Source organism: Eleutherodactylus coqui, chromosome 9, assembly GCF_035609145.1.
Source record: "Eleutherodactylus coqui strain aEleCoq1 chromosome 9, aEleCoq1.hap1, whole genome shotgun sequence".
Classification (NCBI taxonomy): domain Eukaryota; kingdom Metazoa; phylum Chordata; class Amphibia; order Anura; family Eleutherodactylidae; genus Eleutherodactylus; species Eleutherodactylus coqui.
The window spans coordinates 161666687-161692111 of record NC_089845.1 but is presented as its reverse complement, the minus strand read 5'-3'; the positions used below and the strand labels follow the sequence as shown (position 1 = coordinate 161692111).

General features: G+C 47.1%; 1 protein-coding gene across 1 annotated transcript in view; it reads right to left on the bottom strand.

The window, feature by feature from the left end:
- The window catches only part of TRAPPC9 (trafficking protein particle complex subunit 9), a 508413-nt gene that overhangs the window by 447704 nt on the left and 35284 nt on the right, over positions 1–25425 (bottom strand). The window contains exons 6-9 of the mRNA XM_066578762.1: positions 24848–24969; positions 23024–23149; positions 17931–18147; positions 12690–12833 (exon numbers count right to left, since the gene is read on the bottom strand). Of these exons, the coding sequence (XP_066434859.1) occupies positions 12690–12833; positions 17931–18147; positions 23024–23149; positions 24848–24969 (609 nt within the window). The remainder of the gene's footprint in view (positions 1–12689; positions 12834–17930; positions 18148–23023; positions 23150–24847; positions 24970–25425) is intronic.

Below are 25425 nucleotides of genomic sequence, written 5' to 3'. Positions count from 1 at the left end.
GATGCCGCGCCTGAGCACGGAAGAGAGAGCCAGAGACCAGTCTGTTTCTTTAGCCGTACTGGGAGGACCTGTGAGGCCAAGGCCGGGTGAGAGCCAATCACAAACAGGGGGCGTGAACCCCCTGTCAAAAATCTTGTATCTTGACTCCACCACTACTTCCGGTGGCATCAAGATACACTAATACCGAGAAACCAAGTGATCTTGTAGATATGATACCTTTTAATGGCTAACAAAAATACATGATGTAACAGTGAGCTTTCGGGGATATCTCGCCCCCTTCGTCAGCCTATGAATGAAAGTAGTTTGGATGGCACATAGTTATAACATAGATGCGGGGGGGGTGGGGGGTGAGACACCCCTCTTGATCCAAGTAAATGTTCACACAGAAATTTGAGACTTTAAAAAAAAAAACAAAAAAAGCACAAGACGTTCTGAGCCGGGAGTTTTTATCTAACAAGTGTATCGCAGACGCAGAAAAATCGCAGTGAAATCACAGGTGAAGCGGGCGGTTTCTCACCAACATCACGCTCGCCGGTACAGTCACACAAGCGATTTTTTTTCTGTCCGATTTTCTTATAGAAGGGGGGGCAGGAAATGGTTTTATTCACACAAGTATTATTTTCCGTCCGGGCGTCCGCATGTATTCCCGTATTGTGTCAGTCTGCACTGCGCAGCTCCGTTCTTTTACTTCCTTTTTGTCAGTAAAGACCTCAAAAAAAGGAGCGCACGCAGATGTCCGTCCCAGCATATATGGTTGCCGTGTGATGCGATTGTCATCTCCTTTTATCATGTTACCATGGTAATCATAAAGAAGCTTGCAGAACCTTAAAACAACATCATTGTGCGAAAATAGTGTATAAAAAAAATCACACAGAATCTGGTGAAAGTCGCATTAAAATCATTATTTTTTTTTTAAGACTATGAATAAAAAAGCAGCCCCTGTGCCTACACCCCGACGGCTCACTTACACGGCCATATTTGCGCTCTTTATTACGTGCGTATGTTTTACACGTGTGACGCAGAGAGCCCATTGATTTGCATTGTGGTATTCAGGCATGAAAAAAAAAAATGAATGGCAGCTTGTCCAATGTTGGTCCGTAGTGGACAGGAATATCCCATGGAAGTCAGTGGGATCGCGAAAAACACGCAGCGAACATGTATGATGCGTATTCACACGGCCGCGGGGCCGCGGCGCGGTTTTTTATCTTCATGTGAATTACGTGGTAAATACGAATGCATGAAATAAGCAATAAGCAGGAGATGCGCACAGTTTACACCCCGTACTTCACGCCCGTGTGAATGAGCCCACAGCGTCCGCTCCTCATTGTCGCACACTGTAAATGTGATGGCTGCTCCAGTCACCTCATGTATCCGAGCGCGGGCCGCCACCGGTGATGGATTTTCTCGGCTAAAATTAATTGCGCGCCTTTTGTGTATCTTGGAGGACAAAGGCTGCGCGGTCTGCAGGCTCAGCAGATAAGGTTACGTCTCCGCAGCAGCCGGCGCTCCACGCAGACGCCATTACATTAAATATAGCTGTTCAATTAGGGTAATGAAGTGGCATTTATCTGCACTGTCCTCGCATGGAGCGCAGCGCGGACGGCGCCGACAGGACGGGGGCTTAATAACTTTATCCCTCATGTAGCGGGGCTGGAATTACATTCCCTGCCGCTGAGCGAGACGAGTGGGAATCCTCAAGGACAAGGATTGGGATAGCCGTAGTATCAGGCCCGCCCGCGCCGACGCCACGAGCGCGGTGACCTGGCTGTTTTACGGACAATTGGACGGTTAGCGAATCTTGAAATCAAATGTTCTGTAGGTGGAGATCATCAGGGACCAAGTGGATCCCGGCTGAAGTGCGGCCCCCAATGATTCGCGGCAGGAGGGAAGCGTAATGTGGGAGCGGTCATTACCGCGCTCCGCATTTATTTTACGTAATTTCCTTATTTTTTGTAAGATAAGAAATGTTATATATTTCTGATATTAAGAAATTCTGATCCAGCAACACAACAGAAAGCTGAGGAGCAGCAGGCCTGAAATACTCTGCGCTGCGGGGCTTACCCCGCCCACTGCGCAACTCAGGTCTGATCTCCTGCAGGATCGCCACATTCCTCTCCTGAAATGCTCTGCGCTGCTGCAACCGCGCTCCTCACATGGGTGTATGGTAGGGGGTGTATAAGGCCAGGCTCACACGAGTATAAGACTACCACATATTACACGTGTCACGTACGGGCGTGCGATCCGCGGTAATTCACAGGCAATCAAATACATTGCATCGTGTGATATGCGAGCGCAAAGCGAACGCAGCATGTTCTATTTGACGCATATTATGAGCAGGCGAGACTGTTGTTTTCTATATGCGCGTAATCAACGCCACCCGTACGCAATGGGCGGCATTTATACGCACCGTTGCTAAGCAACAGTGCAGGAAATAAAAAAAATAAAATAAACCAGTAAGACTGTGCATGACAGCGTGCGTGTGATATGTTGTTACGTGGCGGTACTCCGGCTCACACAGCGGTCATACACAAAGCGTCTTACCGCACGCCCGCATGTGACATGCACATTTACTGCATAGCTTAAAGCCCATAATGGCCGGACTGCGCGCCAAAGAGGAGGCGCTACATCATTCTCCCAATGTAAGACAGTGAGCTCCTAGGACAGCGCAGCACGCAGCTCCCGTACCGCCGTGTGAGCGAGGCGGTATTCACACGCGGGGGGTTTGTCCGATTTTATAACAGACATTCCGTCGCAGGGGAACGGTAGCCATTTATCAGACGGGGTTAACACACAAGCGGTTTTTCTCGGTAGCCCAAAGACTCGCTGTATGTCCTATTTTTGTGGGATTCTTCTTCGAGAATCGCCTATTATTTTCTACAGGAGCTTGAAAAAAAAACCGCACTGCAATTGCACGACATGTGATCTGCACGCGTGAGCGACGCATTTTTTAACGCACTTTACTAGTGAAACCACATGTGAAAAACGGACAAATTGGAGCAAAAATCGTTACGTGTAAATGCAAAAAAATAATACTAAATTGCTCCCTTTTGCTGAGTCTCTCGCTTCTGGTTACGTGTAAGCGCCGAGGGAGAAGCCCGAGATCCAGCAGCGAAGTCTTTCAGTGCGAACGCTCTGCACGAGCGCCAACGACCGTAGCGGTGATGTCATATAAACGACTGGAGGCCCGTGTAAAAGGGCCTTTACTCTCAGGCTGTGACCCCGAGATCCGCGCACTCCGCCCTGTGGGACGCTGCTCTTCCACCCGTCACACAGGTGTACGCGGGTTTTGGCATTTACGCAACTGACCATCGTGATTATCTGCATTCGCCGGCCGTCCCTGCGGCTCTTGTGTGATTGCAGTGAGAATTTATGTATGCAAAAAAAAAAAAAAAGGCAGATTTTGGCGCAAACGTGAGCATATCCTCAGGGTGCGTTCACACGTAGCGGATTTTAGTGCAGAGTCACACCCAAATCCATATCAACATTCGCAGGGTTTGGCGCAGATTGTGACAGCATTCTGCACCGGTTTTCACCCTTCCAATTGAAGGGGGCAGTCTGATGCGGATTCGCACCAAGATCCGTGTCAGTATTAACAACGATGGGGCAGATTTTGACGTGGAATTTGGCGCAGATTTTCCGCTGTGCAAAAAAACCAGCAAAATCGGCTCCGTGTGAACGCACCCCAAGATAACGGACGCACCACCAATGAACAGCGTGCATCCAGAACCCCGAGAAACGCTGCAGCCATCTTAACAGACAAAGGCGCGGCTCGAGAACTGGCGGATTCATGGCAGAATGGCGCAAACAAAGATGACTTTGCTCTGAGTTTAACGTCACATTTTGCACGCTCCACGTTGCGCGGTCTCCGATTTCTCGCGATTCCATCACTTTCACAGCTCACTACTTCTTTGCTGGAGCTTCATGGTCCAAGATATTAAGGTCACCAACAAGACACATTCCTCGCAAAAATGCAAACGTGTTCTAAAGCGCGTCCCCGGAAGAATTTATCAGGTGTCCCAGATGAGGATTAATAACGCCTAAAAATAAAAATCGCACTTGGCGGACAGTCAGAGGACGGCGCAGAAGGGCACTTGGATGAAGCCTAATGGGCTCAATTGATTTAAAGGACAGGAGCCAAGGAAGTGAAGTGTCATGTGACACGGCGGCGGAGATTGGATCCAATTACCAATAATTAGGGAGGCAGGTAGTTTAAGGGAAATGGCAGATTAACTGGAAGCCTCATATCCGGAGAATGAAAGCCGAGGACGAAGGAGATCAGTCATTCTAAGGAAGGTTCCAGAAAGCCTCTAAGATGCTGTCCAGGGTTTTAAAGAATCACAGCAGCTTTCTTCCAAATACGTCCCCGCTGTCGTGTCTGACTGCAGCTCCATGGAAGTGAATCTGGCTGCAATACCAGACACAACCTGTGGACAGGCATAGCGCTGTTTTTGAAAAAAGGACCCATGAGTTTCTGATCCAGTACCAGCCCTTTAACCCCTTGAGTGGCACGCCCGGAAATTTTCCGGGACGAGCTCCACTGCCCATAGCGATATAGCCCGGAAGATTTCCGGGCTATGTTTCACTATGGGATCTGCAGAGCACATTGCCATAAGCTGTGGCAGTGTGCTCTGCCTGTACAGACCCACACAGAGCAGTGCAGGACTTTGCAAAAAACAGAAGTAGGAAGATATTGCCGATCTGCCGGCAACCTCCAGCTTCTATTTTCAAAGTCCTGCACTGCTTTGTTTACAGGTTGCTATAGAGACCGACAAGCCAGCCGATGGTCTCTGTGGCAGGGAGAGTTGGTGCTTGGCTGTCAGAGGATAACCAGGCACCAGCTCTTACATAGCAGAGAATGAAAACCTCCGATCTCTGCTGTGTTAACCCTTTACATGCCGTGGTCTATACGACCACAGCATGTAAAGGGCTGACAGAGGGAGGGGGCTCCCTCTGTCAGAGGATAGCTGGGCACCAGCTCTTACACAGCAGAAAATGGAGAAAACCTCCAATCTCTGCTGTATTAACCCTTTAAATGCTGCGGTCTATGCGACTGCAGCATGTAAAGGGCTGTGAGCATCGGACCCCCGGAATGTGATCAGGGGGTCCTGATGGGTCTCTGTAGAAATCCCCTAAAGGGACAAAAATAAAAAAAGTAAAAAAATAAAAAACACGCATCTCCCTTTACTTTATAAAAAATTAAAAACAAAATTACACATGTGGCATCCCTGCATCGTAATGACCTGGAGAAGGAAGTTAGTACATTATTTAACCCCTTATTGGCACGGACCCTTCCCCTTTTCCCCTCCTTATGGATAAATAACCCCTTTATTTATCCATCGACGTCGCTGTATGAGGGCTTGTTGTTTTTTGCGGGACGAGTTGTATTTTTCAATGGTGCTATTTAATGTACTGGAAAACTTTTACAAGATTCTAAGTGGAGTAAAATGAAAAAAAAAAAAATGACATTCCGCCATGTTTCGGTGCGTCTTGTTTCTACGGCGCACAAACTGCAACAAAAATGATATGATCACTTTATTCTCTGGGTCGGTACGATTACTGCGATACCAAACTTATATAGTTTTTTTTTGTTGTAGTACTTGTATTTTTTTTCAAAGACATTTATTATTTTACATTATTTTCTGCTGCATCTTCTGTGCGCAATATTTTTTATCGGACTACATTCACTGTGCGGGGTAAATAATGTGCTACTTTGATAGATCAGACATTTACGGACGCGGCGATACCAAATATGTATTTTTCTACAATGATTTAGATTTTTTTATTATAGATATGGCAAAAGGGGGGGAATTGAAACTTTTTTTTTTTTAAACTGTGAAAAAGTTGCGAAAAAGAAAAAAAACTTTCAATTTGGTATTGTCAGAATCGCACCGGCCGGTAGAAGGACTTTAATACATTATTTATACTGCTCAGAGAATGCAGTGAAAAATAAAAAGGAAAAAAAACATGTCAGAATCTGCTTTGGTCTTTGGCGCGGATCTGCATGCAGATTTTGCCCTGCCAACGGGCAAATGCCACATGCAGAATTCCAACATGACAACTAGTGTTTCCACGTCACGCAATTTTCTGCGTCAGCTCATTGGCCGGACTAAATCCGTGTGCGGAACTCCACCAGAAACAATGCAGAAAGTCACAATTTTTAGAGGCAGAATTCGCCACAGAGAATTCGCCGTGTGGACGTACCCTACGGCTGTTTGCATGGTGCGAATTTGCTGCAGATTATCCAAGCGGACATTGCACTTACAGTAGAAGCAAAGCGGAGGAGATCAAAATCTGGTCGACGCGCCGCAGAAAAAAATCTGCTGTTGAAATGCGGTGCGGAATATAATTCTGCAGCATGTTAATGGTAGCGCCGGATGCGCTGCGGATTTCGGCCAATAGACTTTATTGTAGAGGCCAAAATCCGTAGTAAATCTGCACTAAATCCACAATAGCAGCTGCAGATTATCCACATAGAAAATCTTCACAAAATCTGAGCAAAATCCGTAACGTGTGAGCAAAGCCTGAGGGTCTGCCCACATGGGGCGGATCAGCTACGAAATGACCGCAGCGCAAAATCCGTGACACGTGCTGTGGATTCTGAGTATGTTGTGCAGATATTGGTTCAGACCCCTCATCTGAAGAGGCGGATGCCACATCAAAAAGCCCGTACTAAAATTGATCCAAAATCCGCTCAGCAGGTAAATTATCGCAACAGATTATGAAAAGGCCGCAAATTTTCTGTGCGGATGGTCCACATGACAAACCTGGCCCGTATAGACATACCCGAAAAATGGCGCAGGGCATTTTACAAAACCCTATTCACACCTGCTGGAAAGAGCCATCTCGGACCTCAGTGCATGTGGCGCATTTTCACATTTGCTGCCTGCATGAAGAATTCTGCTGCAGATCCTTTAAAGTGCACAGTGTAATATCTGCTGCAGACTCCCTGGGACTGCGGGGTTTCAAGAATATTTGAATTCACTGACTGCAAGCAGAGGTTTTGAAAATGGTGAAGTATTGAAACAAAGTATCTTGGAAAGTTGCAGACCGTCTCATGATACAACGTTACACAGAGTAAAACTCAATGTAACCGCCCATGAGCTTTTCTTGGCACTCAGCTTCCCAAGAGGCAGATGTACGGTTTTGGGGGGGTACGGCCCTTTAAATCGCCCGATGAGGATGCAGTGAGATCGTTCTGAGCCGAGTGACTGAAAACAAATAAAACTTTTCCTCCGGTGGGAAACAAAGAAGCGGAAGCAGACGTGAGCGGATTCTATCAATTGTCTCCATGAAAGATCTGCTGAAGAGGTTAAACGAGGCGCCGCGTCGCCCCGCCAAGTGGTTTTATCGGCACGCAGCGAGCGGCTCAACATGAGCAACAATCAAGAGTGGGAGAGGGGAAAAATAAATCACACACCATGCCAGAGAGCAGCAGGCCGTGTGTTCGGGAGATGGGGGGTCCACCTGCACAAACCGGCAGCCCGCTGGTACCGACACAGGCTCAGCAGGCACAGGCGCCGCACAAGCCGGAAACCAATCTGACAGTCAGCAGCCGCGCCAGCTGAGGCCCGAGACCCTCACTGGGCCGACAGTCAGATGACGAGAAGAGACATCCTACGTACATGGAGGAACAGCGTCGATAGCAAATATGGAGTAGATAGAAAAGGGCAGCAACAAAAAGGGTGCAGAAGCATCAATCCATTACCTTTATTCTGCGACACAAAGACATGCACAACGTTTCGACCCGATCTCGGCAAAGACCCACATCAGGGCGAAACGTTGTGCGTATCTGTGTGTCTCAGAATAAAGGTAATGGATTGATACTTCTGCACCTACTTGTTGCTGCTCTTCTCAATTAACTGGATGACTTGGGACTATTTGGTCCATAGGACTTGGGGCTTTGCAAGAGCCACCTCACTCAAATGGAGTTCATAAGGCCCTACTTTTTTACTATCGATAGCATATATGGAGAGACAGAACCAACGGTACATATGGAGAGACGGCTACAATAGTAGGAGAGACAGTCCTGATGACACACAAGTATAGCAACGCCGGCTGGATGCTAGACAGCAGAAGTCAGCGTCTCCGTCAGCAGTCTTTTCTGGGTACTAGGAGTGTCTCCCGGTATTTCAGCACTCCTAGGACTTACAGTGGAGCTCAACAGCCACTTAAAGCACAGATTGGCAGCACTTACCCCGGTAGTTATCCACGTGGTGCAAAATCATTAGATTGCTCCATCACAATCACCAGCATCAACCAAAGCCAAAACAAAAAGGAGACTGCACAGACGTCTTGACTTTGCAAAAACTTGTGAATGCTTTCATTGCAGATGTTCACGGTATATCCCAGCAACATTTCGGACCGTATAGCCCTTTATCAAGCCAGGAGGAAAAGCATCAAGGTCTGGGGCAGAATAAAGGTATAAGTCCTGGAGGAGCTGATGGCTTAGTCAACCGGGTGAAGCTGGCTTAGGTACCTCGTCACAACTCTCCAGCCTCACCCGGGGACTTCAGGAATTTTTGCAAACTCAAGAAGTGTCTACAATCCTATTCTTTTAGTTTTAGTTGGGCAGAATAATGTAACAATCGGACATCACAAAATATGTTAATATAAAAGCGCATATTGAGACAACAGAAAACACCAATATAAAACTAAGGTAGATGGTAACCGGCTGCTGCTGATAATGAACATAATGAAGCTGGTGATGGAGACTGGAAAACATGGTATGAAACAAAGAATGGGCAGAGAAAGGCTGACCCCAACGCTGGCTCTCTTTACGTCTCTCTCTGACGCTGTCCTTCAACATCAGACCCCACTGTCCCTGAACAGCCTTAAGTTGTGCCTACTGATGACCTTGTCTAAAACTCTGAGAAGAAAAGAGCACTAGGACCCAGACAAGAAGCTAAAGGGCATGGTGGAAAGACCCGGAAAAAGAGAGAAACAAACTAGGAAAAATTATACAAAGCAACAAACTAGGAAACAGATGGGACTAAAAGGAAGAAGCAAGATACACTGACTGCCAAGACTAGACAGGACTAGAAAACAAGGAGCAAGAGATACTGACTGGGTAGACGAGACAAGACTGGACTAGAACAAGGATTTCAGGATAGAACTCATGTCACAGCTATCAGCTGCACCACACTGCAGAAACCAAAAGTATTTATAAAATGGCAAACCAATCTGATCATCCTCTCTGCAACAAGACTGAGCAGTGTGGACCACTGATCCCCTCAAACAGATCAAAGCAACCGCCCCAATAACTTAGAAAGCGAGAGATAATGATGCAGCCGTAGGTAAACAATGCAACAGGAAACCTTCCTGCTAATGATAACAATATGAATGAAAAAACAGCCCCATTAATATATATGGATGAAGAGACAGCTACAATCATAGATATGGAGAGACAGCGCAATAATACATATGGAGAGACAGCGCAATAATTAGGCATGTCGCATGGAAACACAATAGAAGTGGTAAACAACAGATAAGGAGCTACACGGAACAAGAACGGTCCCCAACAGCACAGAGCATTTCAGGAAAATAGTGAACTGATCTTTCAGAGTGGCGACAACTTCACCACTAATGTGATGCTACAAGTGAGCACAGAGCAGCTGCCTACAACAGGCGACTAGGGGAATGGAGACAAGTGATGTGTGGGAAGGGGTTAATTGTCCGCAGGTTGCGATGGCGAGTCTTCCAGCTAGTGGTACAGCATCCTATCATTACCGTGGACTGCCGGGGCCAGTCTGCTGATTGATGATCCTGTCTCTCTGGCGTTTCGCACCATAAAGTATGATGAGCGACATCACGAGGCAGCGTCTGCTGGGAAATGATGGTTCAGATACTCGGAGACTCTAGGACTATTTCAGGACCCGCTGCTTACTGTGGAGATAACCCCCATAAACCTGCCAATCACAGCCCCGGTGGTCAGACACACCGTCATGCAGAATGTATGACACCAAGTCACGATAAAACTCAGGATGACCAGAAGCTTGAGCAGTTATATAGGATATTTCAGTGGCCTGCGAGAAAGAGAGCAGTCCAAGAAAGTCCGCCAGGTCAAAGAAGACTTCACCCACCTGCACCATGTGTTAGAAATAAGGCCAGTTATTCAAAGGGGATCATGTAATATAGTAGTTATATTCTTGTACTTAGGGGGCAGCATTCTAGTCGTTATAACAGAAGCATAGAGTCTATATCACGTGAGGTCATTATCCCCCTCTACTCTTCCTTAGTCAGACCTCATCTGGAATACTGTGTCAGGTTCTGGGCACCCCACTTTAAAAAAGACCGACAAACTGGAGCAAGTTCAGAGAAGAGTTACCAAGATGGTGAGCAAATCATGTCCTATGAGGAAAGGTTAACGGATCTGGGAATGTTTAGTTTGCAGTTGAGAAGGCTGAGAGGAGACTTAATAGCCGTCTACAAATATCTGAAGGGCTGTCACAGTGCGGAGGGATCAGCCCTATTCTCATCTGCACAAGGAAAGACTAGAAGCAATGGGATGAAACTAAAAGGCAGGAGAAATAGATTAGATATTAGACAGTGAGGGGGATCAATGAGTGGAACAGGTTACCACGGGAGGTGGAGAGTTCTCCTTCAATGGAAATCTTCAAACAAAGGCGGGACAGACATCTGTCTGCGATGATTTAGTGAATCCTGCACTGAGCAGGGGGTTGGACCCGATGACCCTGGAGGTCCCTTCCAACTTTCCCATTCTATGATCAAGTTATGACACCTTTACTTTTCCTATTTAGGCCGTAAAGAATGTTTGTTTCAAATCTCATGGTTGTACGACACGGGCAAGTTAGAGAATTAGATTATGTACATTACACAGGGGTGCCAATACTTTTGCAATTAGCATTGAATAATCGAGTTGTGACCCCTTTATTTTTCCTATTCAGGACCTAAAGAATGCTCCTGCTATATTTCATGTTCATTCGACATCGGGAAGTTGGAGAATTAGTGGCCCGCCTGCCCATCCGTCCGTCCTTTCACCTTTATATATAGATGCCATCACAACTGGCCAAAAATTGGAAAACGGAGAAAAACATGTGAAAGAACAGGTCCGTAGATTTGCCCTCAAGTTCTGGCCTCACGAATGAAGCGATGAACGAGGTTACAATTGTGAAATTGTAGTTCCTTTCCTTTTAATTTAACATGAGGAATTGGTGACTTAATTTATGGTGGCGTGAACAAGCGTGAGCCCTCAGAATCGGAGACATGCGTTACTAATGAATCGAGGCCGCGGCGAGCACAAGCTCTGGAATTTCATGCACACTTGTAACGTCTTAATCTATGAAACAAAACCAACTCGAGGATCCGGAGATGAAACCAAGACCTTTCTGATCTTCAAGTGTCTGTCTGCCTTTACAGGAATCAACCTCCTCCTGGCTTTCCCCTCCCCTCTTGCAACACAATCACTCAGTTCTGTATTTATGTTATGAGCTTGGCTCTGGTGCTGTAGCTGTTTTATGAGCTTGGTTCTGGTGCTGCAGCTATTTTATGAGCTTGGTTCTGGTGCTGCAGCTGTTTTATGAGCTTGGTTCTGGTGCTGCAGCTGTTTTATGAGCTTGGTTCTGGTGCTGCAGCTGTTTTATGAGCTTGGTTCTGGTGCTGCAGCTGTTTTATGAGCTTGGTTCTGGTGCTGCAGCTGTTTTATGAGCTTGGTTCTGGTGCTGCAGCTGTTTTATGAGCTTGGTTCTGGTGCTGCATTTATGTACTGAGGTTCAATGGCTGTAGTTATGTTATGAGCGCGATTCTGGTGCTGTATTTATGTACTGAGCTTGCACCTAGTGCTATATCAATGTTATGAGCTTGGCTCTGCTACAGTATTTTATCATCTTGGATCTGGTGATGTATTAAGCTTGGTTCTAGTGCTGTAGTTATGTTATGAACTCAGTTCTGGTACAGTATGTGTTAGGAGCTTGGTTTTGGTGTTGTATGTAACAAGCTTGGTTCTGGAACAACATTTATGCTTTGAGCTTGCTTCTGAAGCTGTATTCATGTACCAATTTTGGTTCTGGTACTGTATTTATTTATGAGCTTGGTTCTGGCACAATATTTATTCTTCGATCGTTTTTGGTCTGGGTATGCTGATACTTTTTAGTTTTTTCTTACGAGAGTGGCCAAAAAAAATGCCGCACCGGATGCCATCCAACTTAAGGCTGGCACTGATGGCAGATTTGCATTCACAATCCTGAAAGCTTCAGAAAGGATATCTCCCAGCATTCCCTGCTTGTTGTGTATCTGCGCAGAGCTTACTCCGATGATTTACTATATGGGAAGCGTCATCTTTAACTTAACAACGTCCAAACATCTGAAATAGGGAAAACTAAAGCTGTGCATACACCTTCAATAGCTAACAGTAGAGCACCTGTCTGGCCGACTCGCCTGTATACATGGGCACATGGTGTGTACATATACTGTGACCGTCACATAGGTTTATATAGGGGTACCAATACCAATAGAGTAATAATGGGAATACATTGGCAATGTTTCTGCCTGGATTAAAGTCTTCTTGAAGGTACTGAACAGAGCAGCCCGAACAGCACAATCCGGTTAATTCAGCAAAGGACTACTTCTTGTCCCATGTCGGATTTTCAGATCACAACATGCCAGATTAAAAGGACATTCTGTGTACTCGGCACAGCAGAGACGGAACTCTGCACAAAGTAAATGAGACTTACCCTGGTCAGACAAGAAGTCCAACATGGTCTGCAGAAGGAAGGACAGATGCCGGACACACAGAGCGGGATTACCCATCCTCCGGGAGGCGTACACGAGCTCATGCAATAACCGCATCTGCACGGCTGCCCATCCTCTGTGCGCACCTAGAGAGAAGGAAACACAGAAGGTCAGTCCTCTGACTACAACCATTGGTATAAAAACATAGTAAAGGAGTAAACTGGAGGCTCTAAAAAATGGCATTAACTAATTGTTAATCATCAATGCACACATCATACCGCCATCCTGCAGTCACACCGCCATCCTGCAGTCACACCGTTAACACTATCAGAAACTTCTACCTTCAAAATGGCCATAAAAGTCACTAATAAACTCGTCACTGCCTGTAGCCTCCACTAGGGGGAGCTCACAGCATATACATTTATACAGATGAGAACATATAACAAGCTCCCCCTAGTGGCAGCTGCCATTAGAGTAGATTCGACCGAACAGAAACGAACTACGCGAAAGCAAAGCTCAGAAAGTCTCACTGAATCCAATGGGACGTAAAACCGAACGGCTTTTTTCTATTTTGCTGCTTCAATGGGAAACAATAAAGCTGCTGTGAGCGCCCCCTAGCTGGGGCGTGTAGTGCAGCGCCAGCGGCTCTCTACATCACTGCGGAGTATAAATTGTGTTAATGTAAAATGATAATAAATGAAGCTTCATTTCAATTAAACTCTGCAAAATGTAAGAAAACCCCGTCTAAAGCGCCCCAATCTCCTCCCCAAGTTTGTGTTTGTCGGCGGCTCCCGAGCGGCCCGCGTCTTGGCTCAGTTCCACCGTGCTGAACATCTTAATAAGTTTTAACATCCATCCGGCTTCTCTACCTCAATAATCCAGAATTAATTTTCTCCGGAGCTGCGCTCCCCTCACATTAGGCAGAGTCACACAAGAGAAGACTTCGCTATTCTTTTCTTTTGCCTCACTTTTGTTTTGCTTCTTAACCAGATTAGGCGCCGCGCCGCAGTCACTGAAAGCCGTGCTGCCGGCGACCGCGAAATGAAATTAAAATATTAAACACAGATTTATAAAAGCTTTTATACTTCAGCAACTTGTGCTGCAAAAAGGAGGCGAAGCGGCGAAGACGAGGCTTTCATGTGCTGACAAAGGAGGACATTAACCACTGCTAAGTGAGATCACAGAGCGCGGCGACGGCTGACAACACGGACGGGCGCGACTCACAACGCACAGAAGCCGCCCGCTACGCCTCTTCATCAATATTTTTATTTTTCAAAAAAAGGGGGTGTTTTAGCTTTTTCTACTTTGTTTAACTTTTTTTTCATTCGTTTTTTGTTCAACTTTTATAATTCATCAGGCTTTCATTTTTAAAAATGTATTTTATACTAAAACTGATTTTTTTTTTTTTTTATTTGGTCGGATTTAAAACATTTTGTAGAACACAGATCTTTTTTTTATTGTTTTTGAATTTTAACGTTTTTTTTACCTTTTTGCCTTCAGTTTAATATTTTTCTTTTTTGTTATATTGCATCTTTTTCTTATCTTAATATATATTATTTGAAAACTGATTTTTTTTTAATCTCTTTACTGTTTTGATGGTAATTTGGTAAAAATATAACTTTTTAAACATTTTACATAATATGCATTTTTTTCTTTACTTTTTTTTTCGTTAACATTTTCTATTAGTCTTAAATGCATCCAAGTGACATAAAATAGGAATGTGATATCATTTGGCAATATTTGATGACATTTAAAGGGGTTGTCCCGCGGCAGCAAGTGGGTCTATACACTTCTGTATGGCCATATTAATGCACTTTGTAATGTACATTGTGCATTAATTATGAGCCATACAGAAGTTATCAAAAGTTTTTTACTTACCTGCTCCGTTGCTGGCGTCCTCGTCTCCATGGTGCCGACTAATTTTCGCCCTCCGATGGCCAAATTAGCCACGCTTGCGCAGTCCGGGTCTTCTTCTTTTATGAATAGGATCGCTCGTGCAGGATGCCGGCTCCGTGTAGCTCCGCCCCGTCACGTGCCGATTCCAGCCAATCAGGAGGCTGGAATCGGCAATGGACCGCACAGAAGAGCTGCGGTCCACGGAGGGAGCAGACCCCGGCGGCCATCTTCAGCAGGTGAGTATGAAGACGCCGGACCGCCGGGATTCAGGTAAGCACTCTCCGGTTTGTTTTTTTAACCCCTGCATCGCGGTTGTCTCGCGCCGAACGGGGGGGGGGGGGTTAAAAAAAAAAACCCGTTTCGGCGCGGGACAACCCCTTTAATGTTAAATGCATAATTTTCTATATAAATAAAAAACACATTTTGAACCATAAATCCATCCAAGTGGCTGAAACCATAACCCCGCTGATCATGAGGCACCCGGGATGAAGCGGCTCTGCTGTTACCCGAGTGCCCATAGAGGTCGATGGGAGATATATAAACAGCACAGCGAACCGCGCCATTTCCACATCTCCTGAGTTACACAAGCAGTTTGACTCGCCGCGCTACAATGTTTACGAAATCCCCACTGACTTATCATGGCGCAGGGTACTTGTCTATCTCTGTGTTTCCGACCACCTCAGGGTGGTCAGGGGTCGTGGGGGTCCTAATTCAAGGTGGTGGACCAGATCATATATTTTTGTATATCCTTTGGAGACGGGAAAATAGCAAAGAAAACAAAAAACGGCCTTCAAACGGTCCGACTGATTGAAAAATAAAAGAATTTGTGGGACTCACAAGATGGCAAGAAAAGTAGTTTTTTCAAAAAAACCTATTTTATTTTTTACAAAGTAGTATAAGAAAGCCATATAAACGTCCCGCTGCCATAACTGTACGGCCCCACAAAATACAACCATCACGCCATTTAGGCTGCACCCTCTACACAGCAAGAATAAAAATCTTCCTAAAAACGGGGCAATTGTAGACATTTTTTTTCCATTTCACCCAACTTTGAAATTTTTTTTTACGTTTTTCAGTGTATTATACGGTACAATTGAAAACTAAGTTCTTTGGAAAGCAGGATGGCAAAAAAAAAAAAAGAGAAAAATGGCTCGGGAGTGAAGGGGTTAAAAAACGACTGAGCTCTCCCCCTCCTGTCACATTCACTAGGAAGCTGAGATATGAGGTGTTGTCTTAAGGATCTTTTACAAGCAACGATTACCGCTCAAAATTCGCCCAGAAGGCTGATAATGAGTGATAATCGTTTCATGTACACAGGGGGCGCCGCGCAGCTGACATTTCAACAATAGATTTTGGTTCACTGAAAGACGGAGCAAATATGTTCCATTTGAATGTATTTCGTTCATCTTTCAATAGACTGCAGGATGTTCTCCCCGCAGCATGTATACACTAGCCGGGAGGAGAACAATGCAATCTGCCGGCAGCCAAGAGGAGAACAATGGAATGTGTCTGCAGCTGTTTGCACAGCTGGGAGTGTTTAAACACAAGCTGGGCTCTGCAAACAACTCCTAGAGGTCCTTTTACATGAAAATGAAGATGATAAAGTGTTAACGGCAATTAACACTTTACACAAATAGATCGCTAAACCTTTCAGTCTTTCAGGCCTCATATCCACGGGCACGAGCGGATTTCAAGTGCAGAATCCCGCAGCAGATTCCCCCTGTGCCGCAGCCATGGATATCTTCCCATCTGTCTGGATGTGGTGCAGTGCGGGTCTTCTCCGTCCTTGCTGGATCTTCTTTTCTTCTGCACTGTGGAGTGCGTTTTTTTTTTTTAATCTCCTGCTTTCCCGCCAATCCGCAGCACGTCCGCAGTGTCAGCTCCGGGTGTGCCGCGGATCGGACAGCTACCATGGACTTCAATGGAAGCTGTCCGTGCGGGAATCTGCAGAAAACAGAGCATGCTGAGGGTTTTTTCCTTGCGCATGTAATCCGCACGCCGGGACAAATGACATCTGTAGGTATTTAATCACCTGCGGATGCCCAATGATTGTATACGGGCATATAGAACTGCGGGTGACCCGCGCGGATTCCACAATTCAATTTTGCCCGTGGACCTGAGGCCTCTGTCATTTGACAGACTATCTTTGTGTAGAAGGGTCTCTATCCCCACTATAGAGCTGCTGCAGCTGCCGCTGAGTGTACCGGGAGGAAGGGCTGCCATCCCCGGTGATCCTTGCACTCGGGCCCTTAGGATGTATTTACATTGACAATTGTATTGAGCGCCATGAAACACCCAAACCTCGCAGGGACATAGAACCCATCACTTGTAAGGGGCCTATTTACATAAGAGATTCTTCTCTGGCAGTGATGGGAGAATCGCTGTATATCCTATTTTCGGGCGATTGCGTTCAAGACCCGTGCGTTCTGTTCTCTAGGGGAGCAAAAAAAAAAAAAAAGGAATATTGCCCCCCCCCCCCCCCATCCCGCTCACACGGACAGACGAGCTTCAATGCGATTTGCTCTTTTAACTATTGGATTAACCTGTGATTTCCACTTGCTTTAGAAAATCGTGGGTTTACAAGTGTATATACAGACAGCATATATTATATGTATCGCTCAGTAGCCAATAAAGTGGTATATAATCTGCTGCACTCATAATGCTGAGCCCAGGTCATACTCCAGTCACATCCAAAGCTGCATTTGTACTGTAATTCTAGTTTTCTAGCTTTCCTCTCACTTCTGTCCTCGGCTCATTCAGTATCTTGACAGAGCTGTAGTGTATTGCAGTAGAACCCTGGATGCAGCTTTGGATGTGACTGGAGTACTAGTTGCTGCACATGACATGCAGAATTAACCCATTAGGCTGGGTTCACACAGGGCGGATTTGTTGCGGTTTTGCTGCTGTTTTTCCGTTGCGGTTTTGCCACAGAAGAACTGCTTCTGCGGCAAAACGGCTTCAGAGGTTATTTTTGTCTTGCGTATTTTCTTGCATATTATCTGCGCAGAAAATCCGCAAGCGTTTTTTTCCGCAGCGCTTTTCTACTTTTGCAGCGTATTTTGGTGCAGATTTAGCTGCGTCCATAGAGGTCTATGGACAAAAAAGCGCTGCGGAAAAGTTAAAAAAAATTGACATGCTGAGTCTTGAAAAACCGCGCCGCAGCTGCATTTCCGCACTGCGGCAGTGCAGAAAAAAATCAGCCCTGCGGTTTTGCCGCAGTGCGGATATGCAATGACAAACTGCGGCAAAACCGCAGCAAATCCGCCCTGTGTGAGCCCAGGCTTAATGTGAGCTTCCAAAGTGGAGTTATGCTTTAATACATAAGGAAACAGGTATGAGCGTTCTACCTTTGCTGAAATCTTTGGGGTCCAGAGATAAGCTGTACCCGGGTAACGTCTCTAGGAGCAGCTTGTAGCACGCCTTCCAGCCGGGCTCTGGGATAGTGGGGGCCACGCACTGCATGGCAGCCACACGCTTGAAAAAAGCAGATTTTCGGTGGAAGCCGATAAGTTCATAAAGCTCAGAGAGAACGCTGTATCGCTGGATCTTCTCCTCCTCCGAAAGCTGCAAAAACAAAGAAAAACTGGGTTTAATTAGGGCACAAGTATGATGGTGGCACCAGCTGAGCTGCGCTGCCTACTGGAGTCTTAAGCAGTCTGAAATCCGCCTCTCATCACAGGATAAGAATGTACCTGCTCTCCCCCATGCTTTGCACTGCAGCAGCTCTCCCGGGTCACATTGCACATTCATACAGCAGATGCTTGTGGTAAATGATGCTTAGAAGGGTTGCACCAAGAATGAATTCTATCACCTGTCCATAGGATATATGATATAAGTCCTGAGAATGAGGGCCCGTGTCCCCTTTTCCTCCTCACTGCACCCACCCATTCATTCATTGCAACGGAGCTGAAGGAAATAGCCAAGTACAAGCGCTCACCTATCTTCGACAGTCCTACTGAAAGGACTGCACATGTCCGACCGCCGCTCCATTCAGTCTCCTCATCACTGTAGGAGATTTAGTGAACCCACAGTGAGGAGAAGAGGGGAGCACGAGACCCCCATTTTCCGATTCTGTGTCGGTTTCAGTGGCGAGACCCCCACCGATCAGACTTTTATGGATGGGTGATGAAAATCAAACCTAACAAACCCCTTTAAATTTTGCTGACAGCAGCTGAAGTAAAGCAGCTAATTAGCGCTATGTTCTGATCTCGCCAAATTACAAGATGCTGACATCTACAACACTGCAGTAAAATACAAGCAGGGGGTGGGGGGTGGGGGTTACAGAAAACACATATTAGAAATATTAGTGAGGTTTAAAGCATGCCCATACACTGCAGCAATGTCATGGGTTTTCATGCAGATTTCATTAAAAAAGTGCTGTTTAGTGAACTTTTTAAAAGTTTGTTTCTGCTGTTTGGTGAAACTTGGTAAAAAGTTTGTACCAATTTAGTTGGAACCTTCAACAAACCAGTGTTGTCCCGATGGTTATGTGGGTTACTTTTTGATTATGACTGAGGAGAAAGAGGCGTCGGCAGCAAAAAAGAGGGAGGAGGAAGAGGCGTCGGCAGCAAAAAAGAGGGAGGAGGAAGAGGCGTCGGCAGCAAAAAAGAGGGAGGAGGAAGAGGCGTCGGCAGCAAAAAAGAGGGAGGAGGAAGAGGCGTCGGCAGCAAAAAAGAGGGAGGAGGAAGAGGCGTCGGCAGCAAAAAAGAGGGAGGAGGAAGAGGCGTCGGCAGCAAAAAAGAGGGAGGAGGAAGAGGCGTCGGCAGCAAAAAAGAGGGAGGAGGAAGAGGCGTCGGCAGCAAAAAAGAGGGAGGAGGAAGAGGCGTCGGCAGCAAAAAAGAGGGAGGAGGAAGAGGCGTCGGCAGCAAAAAAGAGGGAGGAGGAAGAGGCGTCGGCAGCAAAAAAGAGGGAGGAGGAAGAGGCGTCGGCAGCAAAAAAGAGGGAGGAGGAAGAGGCGTCGGCAGCAAAAAAGAGGGAGGAGGAAGAGGCGTCGGCAGCAAAAAAGAGGGAGGAGGAAGAGGCGTCGGCAGCAAAAAAAGAGGGAGGAGGAAGAGGCGTCGGCAGCAAAAAAAGAGGGAGGAGGAAGAGGCGTCGGCAGCAAAAAAAGAGGAAGAGGCGTCGGCAGCAAAAAAAGAGGGAGGAAGAGGCGTCGGCAGCAAAAAAAGAGGGAGGAAGAGGCGTCGGCAGCAAAAAAAGAGGGAGGAAGAGGCGTCGGCAGCAAAAAAAGAGGGAGGAGGAAGAGGCGTCGGCAGCAAAAAAAGAGGGAGGAGGAAGAGGCGTCGGCAGCAAAAAAAGAGGGAGGAGGAAGAGGCGTCGGCAGCAAAAAAAGAGGGAGGAGGAAGAGGCGTCGGCAGCAAAAAAAGAGGGAGGAGGAAGAGGCGTCGGCAGCAAAAAAAGAGGGAGGAAGAGGCGTCGGCAGCAAAAAAGAGGGAGGAAGAGGCGTCGGCAGCAAAAAAGAGGGAGGAAGAGGCGTCGGCAGCAAAAAAGAGGGAGGAAGAGGCGTCGGCAGCAAAAAAGAGGGAGGAAGAGGCGTCGGCAGCAAAAAAGAGGGAGGAAGAGGCGTCGGCAGCAAAAAAGAGGGAGGAAGAGCCGTCGGCAGCAAAAAAGAGGGAGGAAGAGGCGTCGGCAGCAAAAAAAGAGGGAGGAAGAGGCGTCGGCAGCAAAAAAAGCGGGAGGAAGAGGCGTCGGCAGCAAAAAAGCGGGAGGAAGAGGCGTCGGCAGCAAAAAAGCGGGAGGAAGAGGCGTCGGCAGCAAAAAAGCGGGAGGAAGAGGCGTCGGCAGCAAAAAAGAGGGAGGAAGAGGCGTCGGCAGCAAAAAAGAGGGAGGAAGAGGCGTCGGCAGCAAAAAAGAGGGAGGAAGAGGCGTCGGCAGCAAAAAAGAGGGAGGAAGAGGCGTCGGCAGCAAAAAAGAGGGAGGAAGAGGCGGCGTCAGCAAAAAAGAGGGAGGAAGAGGCGGCGTCAGCAAAAAAGAGGGAGGAAGAGGCGGCGTCAGCAAAAAAGAGGGAGGAAGAGGCGGCGTCAGCAAAAAAGAGGGAGGAAGAGGCGGCGTCAGCAAAAAAGAGGGAGGAAGAGGCGGCGTCAGCAAAAAAGAGGGAGGAAGAGGCGGCGTCAGCAAAAAAGAGGGAGGAAGAGGCGGCGTCAGCAAAAAAGAGGGAGGAAGAGGCGGCGTCAGCAAAAAAGAGGGAGGAAGAGGCGGCGTCAGCAAAAAAGAGGGAGGAAGAGGCGGCGTCAGCAAAAAAGAGGGAGGAAGAGGCGGCGTCAGCAAAAAAGAGGGAGGAAGAGGCGGCGGCGTCAGCAGAAAACAAGAAAGGAAGAAGAGGAAGCGGCGACAGCAGAAAAAAAAAGGGAGGAGGAAGCGGCGACGGCAGAAAAAGAGGTAGGAGGAAGAGGCAGTGGCGCCGGCAGAAAATGAGGAAAGAGGCAGCGGCGACGGCAGAAAAAGAGGGAGGAAGAAGCGGCAGCAAAAGTGGGGGCGGGAGAAGAGGAGGAGCAAGAAGAGCTGGCGGCAGCACAAGACGTATAGGGGGAACCCTTTTAAGATCTTTTCGGCATTTTCCACTGACAATTTTGTAAAAAGTGGGCGTGAAACCGCCTGCGGGCCTTCAAATTCACTATAAACTGGCATAAATTATAGCGGAGACTTAAGGCAGGTTTTCACATTTCATCATCAGGTGGCGCCCGGCAGGCTAAAGATGTGCCAAAAGTAGTAAGAAGCTTGCGCCTCTGATTACCTTCGACGCACCTAACTGCAACATCACTTATCTAAGGGCAGCATGTAAAACACCGGTGGTAGTTAAAGGTGTCCCACAGTGTGGGAAGAGCCCTGGGGTCCCTTGTAGGTTCCCACAGTCCCTGATCAGGTTACCAAGAACACTGGAGACCCATTCAAAACGAGGGGGTCTCTGCTGATCGTGTCATGGTCACTTGATCATCACAATGAGTTAACCAGCTGAGAGCTCGGCGGTCTTTAGATTCTCGCCAGGTCAATACAAGACACAGATGCGCGGTTTACTTTTCAGCACCATAAAATCATGGCGCTACAGAATACGGCCCCCTTAGTGACCGCCATAAAACCACATATGGGCAGTCGTCAGGGTAGACGTAAATGAGAGCAGCTCAAAGAGCAAATGGTCTAATGCCGTGTATATATACACAATTATAGAGCTCTACTGCCACCTAATGGCCAAATGTAATCACAGCAGCTGCAATAACAAAACTACTAAACTACAAAGAATAAGCAACTGAATGAGAGAAAATGTTCAGACCTAGTGCTTCTCACAGCAGAGGGTTTGTTACAACTGCACCTCGTCTAGACATAGTTCTGTGGTATAACCTTCTCTCTGCTCCACTGATGCTTTGCAACAATGTATCAGTGCGTGTAAAATGTATCTTGGAATACAGACTGTTTAGATCACAGATTACTTAGATAGATGCAAAAGACTATTTTATTTAGGGAATGATAGACAACCCTAAGGCCTCATGTCCACGGGGACAGATCCGCAGCGGGTCACCCGCACGCGTGATCCGCGCCCTGTAGGGATGCATTGGACACCCGTAGATAATTAAATACCTGCGGATGTCATTTTCCCTTCAGGCGCAGACTGCGTGTGCGGGAAAACACCCGCAGTGCGTTCCATTTTTAGTGCAGGTCTCCCGTGGGGACGGCTCCCGCAGGCTTCTATTGAAGCTGTCCAGATCCGCGGCACACCCACAGCTGAAATCCGGCGCAGCAGTGCGGGAGAGCAGGAGTTAAAAAAAAAAAAAATGGAGTGCACGCTGCCGGCGTGCCAAGCACATCCGCCGGGCCAAAGAAAGAAGATCTGGACACAACGGAGGGCAGATCCGCAGCGTCCGGTCAGGTAAGTAATGCTTACTTTTTAGCCTCATGTCCGCGGGAAAGGAGGGACCCGCTGCGGGATTCTGCATGAAGAATCCGCGGCGGGCCTGATTTTCCCCGTGGATATGAGGCCTTAACCCCTTGAGGACACGGACAGTTTTTGTTTTTCATTTTTTGTTGGTTCTCCCCACAACTTGATCAAAACGTTTATTTTTCAGTTGGCGTAGCTGTCCGAGGACTTGTTGTTTTTGTGGGATGAGTTGTGATAAAGTAATGAAAGACTTTCAGAAATGTCTAAGTGGAGGTAAATGGAAATAAAATACAATTGCGCTATTTGTGAGAAAACAAATCGCAGCACGCTCCATTTTGGTGTAGATAATAAATAGAATCCGTCTCATCCGCGGCCCATCCGCAATTGAAATTCGGATGTGTATGCAGAAGGCCCGGACAGGTAAAAAAGTCTCCTCGGTTGCGGGCAGGCTCGGATCCTGCTGCGGGCTCCCGTGGGTGGAGTCCGACCCGCCCGTGGACATGAGGCCTTAAACATAATTTAATAAGTCAGCGCACCCTTTAAATCTGCTCTATAAGTGCGTCGTCAGCTCACCTGTCGCAGATTTATGTAGACCACATTCTGTAGAAACTCTGAGGCCTCCATGCTCCTCTTCTGTATGGCCAGCACCCGCACAGCCTTTACACAGGCCTCCAGCTCAATCACTCCGGCCGCCTTGGACTAAACAACACATGAGGATAATAAAAAGCACCACCAAGCAGAGATGTCACAAGTCACAGATACACGGTCCTACCAAAAGTAATGGGACATCTGAGCAAAAATCACCAGTAGTAATTATTTCCATCTGTTAACCCTTAGTAGAAAGTACCTGATGTAATTCGGGTCAAAGGAGCCCCGCTAAGTATTAACACAAGGAATTAAATACTAGTTTTGGTTCTTGCTCAGATGTCCCATTACTTTTAGTGTTCATCAACCCCAAACCCCCCAACTTCGGACTGCATTTCTACTGATGACAGTTATGTGATTTTCTGAAACTCTTTGTGCATCAACTCCTCAGTTTACAAGTTCTCTGCTTGCAGTCAGTGAACAACCTTCTTTTTCTACATTCAGAGAATGAAGAGGTGTCGTGGTCATGTGACGGACAGGCCGGTCGCCGGCTCGTTAGCAGCTCATCTCTGATAGTTGGACTGCAACAATCCAGTCACATGTGTGATCACAGCTAGCAGCAGAAAAATCCACACTGACGCAGATTTTGGTGCAGATCGGCTGCAAATTTCACCCCTTCAATTACATAAATTGAAGCGGTGAAACCGGATGCGGATACAAACCTCAATCTGCAACAAATGGGGTCAATTTCCTGCCTATCTGTTTGCTGTGAAGAAGCGGCAGCGAATCCTCCACATGTGATGATACCGGGGGAATGACTGCACGGCGCACATCACATCTGCGGGTAATTCCATGTGAAATCCACCTCAAAATGGGTCTTTTTGACACGGAACCACATGCAGAACTCAGACGCAGGTAATCGGGTTTCTGACATCTCACTTCTTGATAAAGAAAGCAAATTCTCCGCATCAGATTTCCGCATGCAGATCATGTCAGAAACCAGTGGATTTAGACGTGGATTTTGGGGGTGAATTCCATCGTGTGAACAACACCCAAACCTGATTTATGATGCGGATCTTCCCACTGATCTCACAGCCTCACCTGAAGGGGTTAAATCCACAGCAAAAATCTGCAGCACAAATCAACCCCTTGCAGATTTAGAATCTGAACCGCAGGTCAATTTCCTATTATTTTGCGGTGGCCGGATGTACAGGGAAGCACCCGCGCTGTTCTATAAAAGGTATACAGCGATCAGGGGCTGCAGGACATGACCTTATACCGCGTTTTTGCGAAAATAAGACACTATCTTATTTTTGGGGTGGGTCTTACAATACTTACCTAGCAGCCAGCGTTCCAGGCCTCGCGCTGGTCTCCGTCGCTGCTGCAGGCTGCATTGTCCTCCTTCACGCCAACAGAGCAGTTCTTTCTAGAAGCAGGGCTTGAATACACCGCCTGCAGCAAGCTAATGCTCTGATTGGTTAATCAAGCGCCACGTCAGCCAATGAGAGCTGGCGCTCGATTAACCAATCACAGCCTTTAATTGAACGGACCCGAACGCTGGCTGCTAGGTGAGTATTGTTTTTTCTTTTTTTACATGTAGCCTAGCTGGCGCTTATTTTTGGGGGAGGGCTTATATTTCAGCGCCACCACCCAAAAATGTGGTAGGTCTTATTCACGGGAAAACGCAGTAGAATGCTTCATGACGAGCACCTAATTCGCTGATCCCCAGGGACCCCCCCAAGAAGGACCCTTTCGCCAGCAGCACATCATTGAGGAGAGTGCTCACATACATGAAGCGCTGGGACCACTTACCTTCCCGTAGTAAGAGATGGCCTCCTTGTACTTCTCTATGATATCTTCGGGGCTCAGGCAGTTTTTTGCACGTCCAATCTCTGTGCTGGCGTCCATGTTTATCCCATTAGTGGACAGAGCACCTGAGAACACCAATGCAATTAAATGGACCATCTTCTCTCATCTCCATTTCATACACTTCTCAATAAAAGTCTATTGTTCCCTGTTATCAGCCATTTTATGGTAAGGGCCCTTTTACAAAGAACAATAATGGTTCAGACTCCCACATTCCAGCGAGAACCTCATTCAGTGTAAATGCCGGCAGAGACTGAATAAGGAATGAGAATTCGTGTGTCATTCAGTTTCTGCAGGCATAACAATCAGATGACGATCGGCCCGTGTAATCATCTATGAGCGGCGGCGGGCATCCGGAACGTTCTCCAGGCCGCTCGGCCTCCATTCGCTGAGCGATCCTTACTCCTGTATGAAAGCATAGGAACGGTCATCGGTGGGCGACTGTCAGCGACCGACAATAGTCCCGTTTAAAGGGACCCTAAACAGAGCGAATGGAACTACCAGCCGTTGTGTGTAAACGCGGC